At 48.1% G+C, this 12,717-nt stretch overlaps 1 protein-coding gene across 10 annotated transcripts in view; it reads right to left on the bottom strand.

Moving 5' to 3' along the window:
* The window catches only part of SLC4A5 (solute carrier family 4 member 5), an 85,545-nt gene that overhangs the window by 67,415 nt on the left and 5,413 nt on the right, over positions 1-12,717 (bottom strand). For 4 of the 10 annotated variants that reach the window (XM_057497075.1, XM_057497077.1, XM_057497078.1 and 1 more), the window contains exon 1: positions 4,619-4,724. Coding sequence is in view for 1 of the 10 variants with exons in the window: in XM_057497082.1 (XP_057353065.1) it covers positions 12,497-12,688 (192 nt within the window). In the remaining 9 variants the exon portion in view is untranslated. Of the gene's footprint in view, positions 1-929; positions 1,201-3,323; positions 3,579-4,618; positions 4,726-12,496; positions 12,689-12,717 lie in introns of those variants that run through there. The other 6 variants (XM_036930631.2, XM_057497081.1, XM_036930638.2 and 3 more) reach the window with 4 other exon arrangements.

Here is a 12,717-nt window from a genome sequence, read left to right as displayed (position 1 = left end):
CGAGGAGGGTACACTTGGACTGTGACTTGAAAGATGGGAACGGGCCACTTCCGTGTCTCTGGAGGAATGTGCTCCAAGGGTGCCAAGACCCTGAGGCGAGAGTGGGCCGTCCGTGTGTCTAGAGCAAGGGAGAGAGGAGGTAGGTAGGACACAACACCAAATGCCTCAGCTCAAGGCGTTACTGTCCACCCAATGCACAGGCTCCCTGCAGTCACCCTCACCTCATCTTTTTCTCCCTTCCGCCCCCATATTGAAAGTTTTCAAGAACACATTCCCTCCTCACCAATCCCATTGCCCCCGCCCTGGTTCAGTCTCTCATTGACTGTCTCCTGGACATCACCAAGTCTTCTCCTCCCCCAAGCCTCTCTATCCTCTCAGTTTGTCGTCCCCTTTGGCTCTTGCGTATTTCTCCTTGGACTTCCAGTGGTCAGTAATTTCAGCTACTCTTTCTGCACACTCTGCACTCCTTTGCTTCTCAAAAAATTCAGGCAACCAATGCCCGAACAAGAATCCCCTGGCCCAGGCTTCACCTCTGCAGGCGTGTCCTGGGGGCGCAGATAGAGGCAGTGTGGTGCGGTGGTGCGGTAGAGGCAGGGGGCACAGTGGGCTTTCAATCCATCAGACACGGGTATGAATCTCAGAGTGGCCACTTACTCATGAGTGAATGCAGTCTGAGTGAACAGGGTTGTTGGGAGGAATAAATCAGATAAGGAGAATAAGACACGTGACACAGGGCCTGGAATGTAAGCAGTGCTAATCTGTTTCACTGCAACCCCAGCACACAGGCTCATGAGCCCTGTGGGAGGAAGCCACCCAGCTGTGCCAATGGAGGGTTTCCGCTCTCAGCATGTCTCAGAAGCACAGCCACCTCCTACTCATCCTTGTTATCAGCACCCTTTCCTATATCCCCAATGCCATCCATTCCTAACCTTTGCTCTGCTCCTCTCTTCAAGCCTTTCGATCCATCTCCTACCCCACTTCACCAAGAAAACAGAGTCCTCCAGGCATGAAATCCATCAGCTTCCGCCCTTCTCATCATCTATGTCCTTACCACTGTGTAGCCCAGCTTTGAATGAAGGAGTCCTTCCGCCAGCCTAATCTCCCGTCCTATCCGTTCCCTGCTGCGGGATTCGTATTTCATCAACCAGCCTTTCCTTACCTGGGTCTTTAACTTCTCTCTCTCCACCCTCTTTCTCTCAGCCTCTAAATACCTCTTCCTACCCTAAAACACCCTCCCCTGAGCCCACCTGCCTTCCAAGCTCTCCTGTTCTCCTTTTCCCTCCCTTTCCCCAACTTCCTAAACGAGTGGTCTCCTCTCGCTGTCTCCACTTCCTCCTTACCCGATCGCTTTCCAGCCTGCTGCAGCTGGTTCAGCCCCACCGCACGAAGGACATTGACTAAAGCAAAGATTTCAAACTGGCAGCTCAAAGATGTGTGTAATTTGGCCCTCACAGAATATAAAAGTTTTAAAGATTGTTGCTAACATAACGAATTGTGAGGTTTCATATAAAAATCCAGATTTCTGACTTGAAAATTCGTATGCTCTCTACATTCCCACTAGGCAACAGTTAATTAGAGCTGAATGATGGCTGCCTTCTTCAGGTAGGCATATACATTTTAGTTTGCCACAGTCCCCACTATTCCCTACACTGCCCTGCTAATCTCATTTATTCTATGCCCCAAAATTTACAACCCCACCCTCAGATCTCGCTAATCTTATTCTCAAACCAATAAATTTAAAAAACCAGTCAAACCAACAGGTCTGGCTTATCTCCCTGGGACATCAGTTGTGCTGATGGCCCCTTCTGGACTGAAATACTACTCCTGACTTTCATAACCCAGCTCTAACTTGATATTTTTTCTATCTCTTTGAAGACTCCTCATTATACTTCCCTGACCCCTCTTACCTGTCTCACTTAAATCTTGACTTTCCCCAGGATTCTTCTTCAGCCTTCCTCTCTCCTTTCTTTCCACACCATTCTGGGCCATCTTGTGTTCTTTATGGTGTGACCCTACAGATGAGGCCACCCATGTGTCCAGGCCCTGCCTGTACTGAGCATTTTCAAATGCCGGCTGGACTGCTTATCTGGGAGTTCTGCATTCTTCTCAAGGCAACCTCAACATATTTGAAGGAGCCCCTCATACCTTCTTCCAACATCCCAACCCTGCCCTCTTTTGTCTGATTAATGGTACCCCCTAGCTACCCAGCCAACCAGTGAGAAATATTGGACTCATTCCTGAAACCTCCTTCTCTCTTGCCATCCATATCCAATCAGACACTAACTTCTCTGATTTGTTTTCTAAATATTTTTTAGCTCTCTCCCTTTTCTCCCACCCATTGCCATCATCTTGGTTCAAGTTCTTGTTATCTTCTGTCCTTATCACTATGACAGCCACCTCCAGTCCAGCCGCCTCTGGTTCCCCATCCACATACATTTTCTATGTAGCAGCAGAGTTTGCTTTTAAAACATTTCAAACATGTGATGGGGCATACACCTGGGAGTTATGGCACTCTCTGAGTAGCACTATAAAATATAGTATGTGTGATTTAGAAATAACTTCACTAGCAGAAAATACTATGAATTTATCTGTATATAGCTTGATGGATCTCACTTCTTAAAATGGATTTTCTTTCCGAATTTTTCTGTTACTTTAAATTTACATCCTTTTCATTGGATTACTGATTTTTAACACTTGCTGGCAAACATCAAAAGATTAAGGGAGTTCTACAGAAGAAAAACTAACATTGAACAGATAACCACATTTTTGTCTTTAAATCGAGAGAAGACCATGATCACTTGATCCTGAGAGAGCACACCAATTCTCCATGGGAATTAGAGTTCAAGAACTACTCTTATAAAATGTAGTTTTGATCATGTTACTCGCAGGTAAAAAACCTTCAATGGCTCTTTGTTATCTAAAGCCTAGGGTCTGTGAATGGCTCAAAACAGCCCTTGTTATCTGGCCCTAACCTGCCTTTCTAGGTTCTGTCATGTTCTGGACCAGATACCCTGGACCCCAGCCACACTTGACCCCAGATACTCCAGATGCAGACACTTTAGACCCCAGACACCCTTCACTCCAGCCACCCTGGATCCCAGCCACCCTGAACACCACATGCCCTGGATCACAGCCACATCAGACACATGGTTCTCTGAGGAGAAGGGCACATCATTCCTTGGATCTGTTATGCCTTCTGTTCCCTAGGTTTGGAATCCCCTTCCCCTTCAAGGCCAGATAAGAAGGCAAATAAATGGAACAATCACAGAGAGAGAAACAGGACAGAGAGCAGATGTCTGAACCAGACCTGTCTGGGGCATTACCTGCTCCCTGGAATAGCTGAGCACTGGGGTCTCCAGCTGCTGGCACTGCCTCGGGCCCCAGCTTGTTTCTGCTGTGGCCACCCTGGCTGCTGCCTCCACACGTCCGTCCTCTTCCCTCACAGCCAGGCACAACAAACTCACTTGTGTTTCCGTTAAGCACCAGGGAAGGGTGGGGAGAGGAGAAGAGGGAGAGGGAGAGAGAGAGAGAAGGAATGTGTGAAAGACTGGGAGGTGAAGAGAAGGCTGTATGTGAAAGAGAAAAGGGATGTTAAATGTGAGAGATAGCGTGTGTAAGAGAGAAAAACTATATTGAGAGTGAATTAAAGATACTGTGAGTATGAAAGAACTGTGTGTGTGTGTGTAAGAGAGAGAAAATGAGAAAGAGAGAGAGTTCTCAGGTGCCCTGGAGAGAGAAGGGCCCAGTGGCCACAGCAGAGCCAGGACCAGGCAGCCCGGTTGCCAGAGCAGTAGGTGGCAGTTGTGAGCCTGTGAGGCACTGGTGGAACTGCCCTCTCCTCCCTCCCTTAGGAGCGCTTCCCGCCATGCTGGGGCTCCCAGAGAGCCTGGGCATCTCTCCGCAGGCCCCTTTATAAAGGCAGGGGTGGGATTTGCCAGGAGACTCCCCCGAGCCTCCTTAAGAACCGCCTTAAGAGCCTTGGCGCAGGTAAGCAGGCTGGAGAGTACTGGCCTGGCATGTCCTGGTTGCCCAGCCACAGGGCCCCAGGTCGGAGGTGGGCTGTTGGGGGAGGCTTGCTGTGGGGTCTCCTGTTTCACAGCAACCGCGCTTGGCCAACAGTGTTCCACACAGCTGGTTTCTCGCCTTCCCAACTTTAAACTCAAACCCCTGATCCTCTTCCTCTCATCTACTTCAAAGAAAATGCCACATGTCAGCACTAAGTGGGTATTTTCTGAGAGCCACAGACAGTGGGCACTGGTCACTTTCGGGCATGTGGGGAACCCCACTGGGGAATTATTTTGTTCAGCTGAGAAACTCTTAATCTCCTGGGTTGGGTTCAACAAGTGCTTACTGAGTACTTAGAATGTGCCAAGGTTGATTAGAGGTCACTGAGCGGCTGCTGCTCCAAGGAGCTCTGAACCCTGAATTTGCTAAGTCTTAGAGCTGGGAGGATGCTCAGAGATTGTTGAGTCCAAAGCCTTCACTTCACAGATAAGAAAAACAGACCCAGTTTGCACTCCAGAAAGCCCCACCAGGCTCCAGGCTAGGGGGTTCTGGAGGAGAGGGGAGTCGTTGACATCCTCCACCCCACACTGCCTCTTTGGCTGGTTCCACTTACCACATTTTCATTCCTGTGGTTTGGGGATCAAGTCCGCCTCTTTAAAGCTGAGAACACAGCAGCACCAGGTCACAGGGGTGTGTTTTAGTGCTGGGCTCCAGGCAAACACCACCCGCACAGCTCACCATCCCCCACTCCCAGGGTTCCCTCCTTGGCTGGCTGCTCTGCTGGGCAGGACAGGGAGGAGGCGGGCCCACCTCCTGAGTGCCCCTGCAGCCCCTGCACACCACATGGAGGAGGGTGGCCTCAAAACCCCAGAGAAGCACCCAAAGAGAGATTGCCAGGGACGCCAGCAGGTTCTCTCTTCATGTGGTTCTTGGAAGCACAGACCTGGGTACAACTGCCGACTCTGCTGATCCCCAGCAGTAGGATCCTGGCAAGGCATTAAGCTCTCTGAGCCACAGATTCCCCTCTATGAAGTGGGAATAATCACACCTTCCTCGCTGGGTTGTGGTGGCCATAAAATGAGATAATACGTATGATGTGGCTGGCACAGTGCTTGGCATACGCCTGTAACTCAGTAAACGATGTTGCTGTTATTGTTGCCAACAGGTCTGACACCTTCCTCCCTTATTACCTGTCACCAGCCTGTCTCTTTTAAACATTCCAAGAGCTTGATCCTTTTCAGGGTCGAAGTGCTCACACTACCACCCTACCCCTCCACCTGAGGTCCCTTCACTCTCTCTGCATCCCTCCTGCCCATAGAAGGTCTAGCACACCACACACTGGGCTGCCGGATGAGGTTGGCTCTTGTGTACAGGGGGCCCACATGCACGCAGCATGGCAGAAGTCAATCCATGTAATGAGAAGCACCACAGTAACAGCCCCTCTGGGTGACAGCTCACAGCAAGAGTCACATACAACAGTCCAACAGTAGGAATGGATTCAACCAGCTGTTACTAGGAGAAACGTAACCTTAGCAGAAACAAGCTTCAGGAAACGCACTGAAAGAAGCAAATAGAATAGCACTTTTACTGCGTGGGGATTGATTGGTCAGTGGATGAGCAAAGCACAGAATGATCTAGTGGGCTGCACACTGACAAGCCTTCAACTCCTAGTCAAGGACTGGGAGGCACTGAGAACCTTCAGAAAGTCAGCCTGGACTCTGCTCTGGCCAAGTCCCTTTCACAGGCTCCCTTTCTCTTGGGCTCTACAGGAATCACTAGACAGCCAGCTTTGTGAGGCGAGGGTCTGCCTGCTCATGGCGTGCTGCTGGCCCCAGACACAGGGCTCACAGAGCCTGGACACTCAAGAAATATTTGCCGGGTGAATGAATTTTACCGATTAACACTCATGAGAGTATCAGCTGGGATTAGGCCCAGCAAGAAAAGAGCCAAGAAAGGGAAATGCAATGGCTGGGGTAGGAGGGTGGGAGGGCTGTTGGATTTTTGTGTAGCTCAAGGCCACTGCATGCTGGTAGTGGGAGATGAAGCTGGGGGCTCCAAAGTCATGCTTGCAATGGTGTGAGGTGGGTCTTGAGAGGGGACGTGAAGGCCCCAAGCCCTAGTTTCATGGACAGTAAAGTTCTTTTTCTAGAAAGCTCTCCATAAACTCCAAATGTGCTCACTGAGAGAGAAAGAGGAGAGAGTCTGCCACTGGCAGTGTTTACGGGAATCCCTCCTGTTGTGGGTAGCTTTGGGGATGTTGACCTCACCCACACCCCTCCCCAGAGGGACTCTGGCAGCTACATTTGTGGAACACATGACCTGTGTCCCTTGGCCACAGTTAATTGGACCAGAAACAGTTAATATGAAATGTCACCTGATCCAAGCCTGAAAATTTAGAATTGGATCTCTGAGATGGCTGGGCCTTTTTCTGATGGTTTCTGGAAGAAAGAGCATGTAAATTAGAAGCCAAGGACACAGAGAGGCAGAAAAGGCTACAGAGAGAGAATGAAGCAGACTTATAGGGAGAAATAGAGGGAAAAGGCCATGCAGTCCCAGTCAGGACTGAGCTCCCTATCTGTTGCTGAGCCTGGATGTTTGTTCTGTTTTGGGACTGTGAGAAATTCCTTTAGTTTTATGATCTAAATTCTCACTCTCGTTCTCTCTCTCTCTCTCTCTCTCTCTCTCTCTCTCTCTCTCTCTCTCCATCTCTCTCTCTTCTTCATTCTTTGCCAAAGCCAGCTCAACTTTCTAATACTTGTGATAAATTTAGCTTCTTAATCATGAGTTCCCCTATATGAAATCCTAGGGTATGAAAAGTTTCTTCTGCATACCTTCTTAAAAACCGCAAGTGTAAGAGTCATAAAAGAATGTTGAATTGCTATAGTAAGAATAGTTAGAATAAGGAGCAGGGAATCAGTGGAAGAGAGGAGAGGAAAGCGAAGAGGAACTGGCTGGAACAAAGGAAGGAAGGAAGACCAAGGGAAAGAAACCCTGGCCCTGGCTCTGGCTAAGGGAGGCAGTGTGGCAGAGGGCCGGCAGAGTCTGGCAAGTGCATTGCTGTCTCCCCAAAACTGCGCAGGGAGATGGCACCAATGCAGGGAGACCTCAGTGTGCTGGGCCAGGGAGAGACTCAGCCAAGGCTGGCTGATAAACTCAAATATGAGACCCCTCAGCCTTCCCTGGGAAGAGCACTAACCTCAGTGAACAATCAGAGAGATACTGAGCATGTGGGGGACCCCACGGAGAGAAGAGTGCAATGACGCTCATCTCACTAGAGCCCTGGAGGAGGTTTTGACATCTCTGCAGAGCCAAAACAGCAAAAGACAATTGATTGTACCATATCCATTATTCATAATTTAAGATGTATGGAATGTCACTGATAGTCTTCAATCAGCACAGGGTCCTTATTGCTGTTGTACTGAACATAAACACGGTAAAGTGAAGAAATTGTTATTTAAAACCAAAACAGATAGTTGCTGCTTCTCCATTCTAAGCCAAGAAGAATGTGGGGGGCCTGATAGGACCGAAGCTTGATACTGCTTCCCTCCTCCTGAAGAGGCTGGTCAGGGCAGAGAAGGGGCAGAAGGAAATGTCAAGGCCTCTCTCAGGTCTTCTAGGCTGCTGAAGGGCCAGACTTAGAGGAGATTGTCTTTGTGTTTTGTTCAACATGCTATGCATCTTTAGTCGTGCAAAAATAGGCCCTGAGCTAAGCTGAGGGGAGAGAGAGAGAGAGAGAGTGTGTGTGTGTGTGTGTGTGCGTGTGTAGAGAGGGCTCAAAAAGATGTCAGGGGACTCAGGAGGGGTGTGCAGGTGGGCAGAAGTTGCCAAAAATATGGTAGAAGGCTGGAAATGCAGAGAAAATTATCCAGTGGGAAATTTCCTGTGGCCAGAGGATCTTTAAGAATGGGGATATCCAGTAACTCACTTTTTTAAAACTGTGTATCTCAGCAACATTAAGCTGCTCCATGGTTCTGAACCTTCAACAAAGCCTGCTGCTCACATATATGCCTAATGTGACCAACCTGGGTGAACCATGCCTGCCCTGGCCTGGGGGAGAGAGCAGAGCCGGCACAGCAAGTGAAACAGACAGACGCAAGCCCTCTGGGGAGGGACTAGAAGCCAGAGTGACATGGGGACTGGAAGCCTCTGGGATGCCATGGAAGTGTAAGCAAAGGCACGGACCTCCCTGAGGATTTAGGCAAGGAGACTAGAGTCCATTTGAGTATCAAGGAATAAGGTAAATCCAGCTAATGTATGGTTTATAAAACTTCACATTTATTAGGACTTTCACTGGTTCACTTGCAAACTCAACTCTTAACCTTAATCTCCCCTTAAGGTTTTAAGACCACTAACTCAGGATTCTCTTCTAATAGGTTTTGTTTTTAGAATAGCTTTCACGGCTGTGGAAGAAATGCTATATATGTTGATAATTCCAGGAGTTCCAGGTTTTAAGGTGTTAAAGAGCAAGGACAGGAGAGTAAATACAGGCTTCCTCTGGGAAGTTTTAATTTTCCTCCCTGCTGCTCCTGGCCCTGGAGTTAGGTGGGGGGGAAGGCATGATACTTCTAGAATGATTCTCGTTCTTTCTCCTTTTCTTTCCTCCCTTCACCCTTCTCTTTTCTTATATCCTTCCAAGATACAAATTAGTAAAGTAAACAAGGAGAGGAAGTCACCCCATTTCAAAACTTCAAACTCTAAAAGAAACCCAACTGTCTTTGCTCCAATGTTGGAAACATGGTTTGTCTTAGGAACTCCTTCCCAGAGGAGAGGTTTTAGAAATAAATGTCTACTGTCCCAACCTTTGCCCCTTCCTCATCAGAAATGGGGGAAGAAAGACCACATGAAATATATCCTTGGTCCTAAGGCCTTGGAACCATATAAAGCTCCAATGTCTGGCTAGAAAACAGCCATTCTCTCCTTTATTGCTCATCTTGGGGTAGTTTTGACCTTCTAGTGATCCCAGAGTTGTTCAGTGCCTGGCAAGTAGAAGACCTTAATAATCTTTCACACCCCTCCCACGAGAAGGATCTCATAAGCCCTTGGTACCAATGAGGGCAGCCAAACCAAACAACAGCTACTTATAGAGGAAAAGGATTTGGGCTCCTTGCTCTTATATTGGGTTGATGCATTTCAGTTGATAGCTGTTCAGTGCCTACCATGCACTGTGCACTATGTGAAGTATTTTATATCTGTTTACACAGCATTTAGCAACTTACATCAATTTAGCATGATGAAAATCCCAGTTTGCTTGGGACTGACCTGGTGTCAGCTCTGAAAGTCCTGCACCCTTTGTCCTGGGAAACCCCTTAGTTCCAGAGAAATTGCAGCAGTCTGTCCCCCTATAACAACCTGTCACTACAGATGAAGGTACTGTGATTTCAGGGTCTACACACACAGACTGGGCTTGGCTTGTCTCATTTTTTTTTGGATCTTGGCTCCAGTTCTTACTGCCAGCTGAGAAAACTGGGAGTGCAACCATATTTCTAAAGGAGCATCTAATCTACAGGCTCCTAATGGCCTTTCAAGGGGTTCTCAGACCCAGAACAGGCATTCTTCCCAGGTAGGAGCATGGCCTTGCTGACTCTCACCACAGTTTGATGAGTCCATGTCTCTGCTTGAGTCAAAATAGACTGTCTGCTAAGTGTTGACTTCCTATATTCACCTTGGGGAAAGGGGTGGTAAAGAGAGAAAAGAAACAAACCTTTGCAATGGTACATTATTCCCTTCCTATGCATCCTTTTGTCCATAAGGCAATTGGCTGCTTGGAAGAATGTACTTCTGGGCCCACGTCCAACATGGTGACTGACCCATGATGAGAAGTAAAAGGACAGCAGTGTTGTGGGAGGGGCACGTACAGGCTTTGGGGTCAACCACCTGTTTTCAAATCCCAGCTTCACTGATTATACCACAGCACACTGCATCTCTGTGAACCTTGATTTCCCAATCTAAAGATGGGGATAATCCTATCTCCCTTTTATTAATACTATACATTTAGTTAAGAAAATTACAGTGAACTACCATTTCAAAGCTACAGAATTCCCTGTCTTGCTGTATCCTTGCCATTAATTGTGAGTCAGGAACTGAAGGGGTCTCCTACCAATTCTTCAGCTGTACAGGGGCCTGCTCAGTCACATCTGTCCACCCTCACCCAGCCCAGACCACCCACATTCTGCACATTTAAAAATTTTGTGGTGGTGCCCACCTGGGCTATGTGGCCAGGCCAGCCAGACCCTCTCCCTGGGCTGTCTGGATGGATTCACAGAATGGAACACCCAGAGAGGAAAAACACATGGGGTCAGGTGCCCTAGAGCAAAGAAAAATGGGAGATTCAGGCGATTATCTAGATGGTGCAGTTAAAATGATCTGGCACTGTTTTGTTTCCCCCCACACATGTCATTGTCACTGACCCTGTGATGCAGTGGAGCAGGGTTTATATCTGCATCACACATGCGATGTCCCATTTGGCTTGGAGGAAGTGAGTGACTGAGGAGTAAACCTCTACCACCCCAGGGAGAGTGGCAGGAACAAGCTCAGCCCCCACAGGCTACAGGAGAGTCGCTGTGGCTGCTGACTTTGCCAGCAGGCTCTGTGGCTCCCTCAAAACAGTGAGTCTGGAGCTGGGATCTGGAATGAATTCATAGGTGTAGGTGGGTTCTATTTGAATTTTAAAATTTTGTGTTTCCATTTTGATGATAACTTAAAAAATACTTATTTTATCAGATATGAGGGCAAAATTGTTGTGTTGTTATAATTCAAAACTGGAAGACATTTTGTGGAATAAAACCTTAGTTAATTAAGATAACTGTTTCTTAATCTGGGATTTTATGCACAGGGATTGGGGAGCTCTACAAATGCATAAATGCCTTTCCACAGGTCTGAAGAATTTACTTTCCCATTAGAGGGAGTCTTTGTTTTACTCCAGCCTGAAAGATACAGACTGAAATTTCCTGTCCTCCTAGGTGTTCCCATTCTTTCTACCCTATTCCATAGCATTCCAGGGACAAGCCAGGAACACTCATGGTATGGGGACAGCAGGCCAAGAAAGGAAGGAACTGAGTGAACAAACATACCAAAGGATTCTACAGTCTCCCCTTTGGTTTCCATTATTATAAAATAAATGCCTTAAGTGAACCAGAAACCACCAAAACAATGTAAAGGCCACCATTCATGACCACTTCTGTGATGCACCATGCCACATCAGTAAACACGGCTTATTAGGCCTCCCCCAAACCTTTTGAGCAGAGAGCAGTAACTCTAACCACTTTTCTGTGTCCTGGCTCAGCAGGGACCCAGCAGACTCCACTTTCAGAGGGTGACCTCGTCAAATGCGGTGAGGGGTGGGAGAGGTGGCAGAGTGACAAGGGAACGCCCCAGAAAGTGAGCGTGAGGCATCCAGATCCCACCCGGGAGCAGGTCTTCCCATGAGGCTTGCTGTCCCTTAGTCTCTGATGTTCCTACCCCTGAGCATGTGTGTGTGCTCAAGCATGTGCATGTGTGTATGTGTGCACATGCATGTTTTAGTCAGAGCTCATCTCTTTCAGTGGGTACCTACTCAGGACTCCCCATAAAACCATCTCCCACATAGCCATTTACTCTGGAAAAGCCACAGACCTTGGGAGGCTTGGTGACAAGGAGAACAGCCGTTCAGGGCAGCTGCAGGACTGAGGGTGGTTCAAACGGCATTGCGGAACATGTGTAGCACATCTCCTCCTGTGGGGGTGCTCAGGGCTGGCACTGCCTCTGTCTGACATTCCTTTGAAGGTTTCCACAGTAAAATAACTAATTTCCCTTGCTCAAGACAGTGGAAGTGCATAATAGAAACCAATTAAATACCATTTATTAGGCAGATTTGGGAAATGTTGGGGGTGAAATCATGTCCCCAGAAATAGTTAAGTCTCAAAAGAATAAAATATCACAGCTGTGCTCTCAGGATTCCAGTCCTTTCACTCCTCTTAGGATTGATATTTTTCTTTCCACAGGAAGGAACAAAAGACTGAATTTTAATCAGCAGAACTGAACCCTACAGCAGCAGAGGAAGGCCTCAGGAGAAGGCTTCCCAGGGGTCTGCAAGCTACCATGCAGGGTGCCTAGACAATTCTGTAGTATTCCTCCAAGCTCAGGTGAGGAAAGAGGATGGAGGTAATGCACTAAGGACTTCAGTTTACTGAGTACAGTGCCTTGTGCCAAACAGTCAAGTTTGCTATGAGTTCTTACGGCAAAGGCCACTGGGCTCCTAGGAATTTGGGAATGAGGGAAATAATTCTAAGAATAAGCCATGAAATTGACAGGGAATGGATCCGAGCAGAGGGCTCAAAGTCAACAGAGAGACACAGGCTCAGCCTGACTCACAGCATCCTTATCAGGGAGGTTGGGTTTCAATGGCAGCAGAGCAGAGTGGCCTGGGAGACCTGAGGCATGTGGGGCATTACTCAGGTTTTCTAGTCCTGCCATGCTGTGTCTGGATCTGAGAATGCACCCCTCAAGTACTCACGGGTCCTGCCGATGAGATCCACCCTGCTGTCCTGGCTGATTTTCCTGTTGCGTGAGCGGGTCAGCTCCTGCTGGGGCTTGTCAGGCCTCAAGCCCCAGTGGACCTTTTGTAATCTGGAAAGGTGTCCTTGCTGGTCTCTTTTCCTTGGAGGGTAACTGGGGACTGAAAGCCCAATATGGATAGAACGACAGTCTGTGGGCACAGCACAAGAGAGCGGTAGG

This window comes from Manis pentadactyla, chromosome 2, assembly GCF_030020395.1.
Source record: "Manis pentadactyla isolate mManPen7 chromosome 2, mManPen7.hap1, whole genome shotgun sequence".
Taxonomy (NCBI): domain Eukaryota; kingdom Metazoa; phylum Chordata; class Mammalia; order Pholidota; family Manidae; genus Manis; species Manis pentadactyla.
This window is presented reverse-complemented; position numbering and strand designations above follow the sequence as displayed.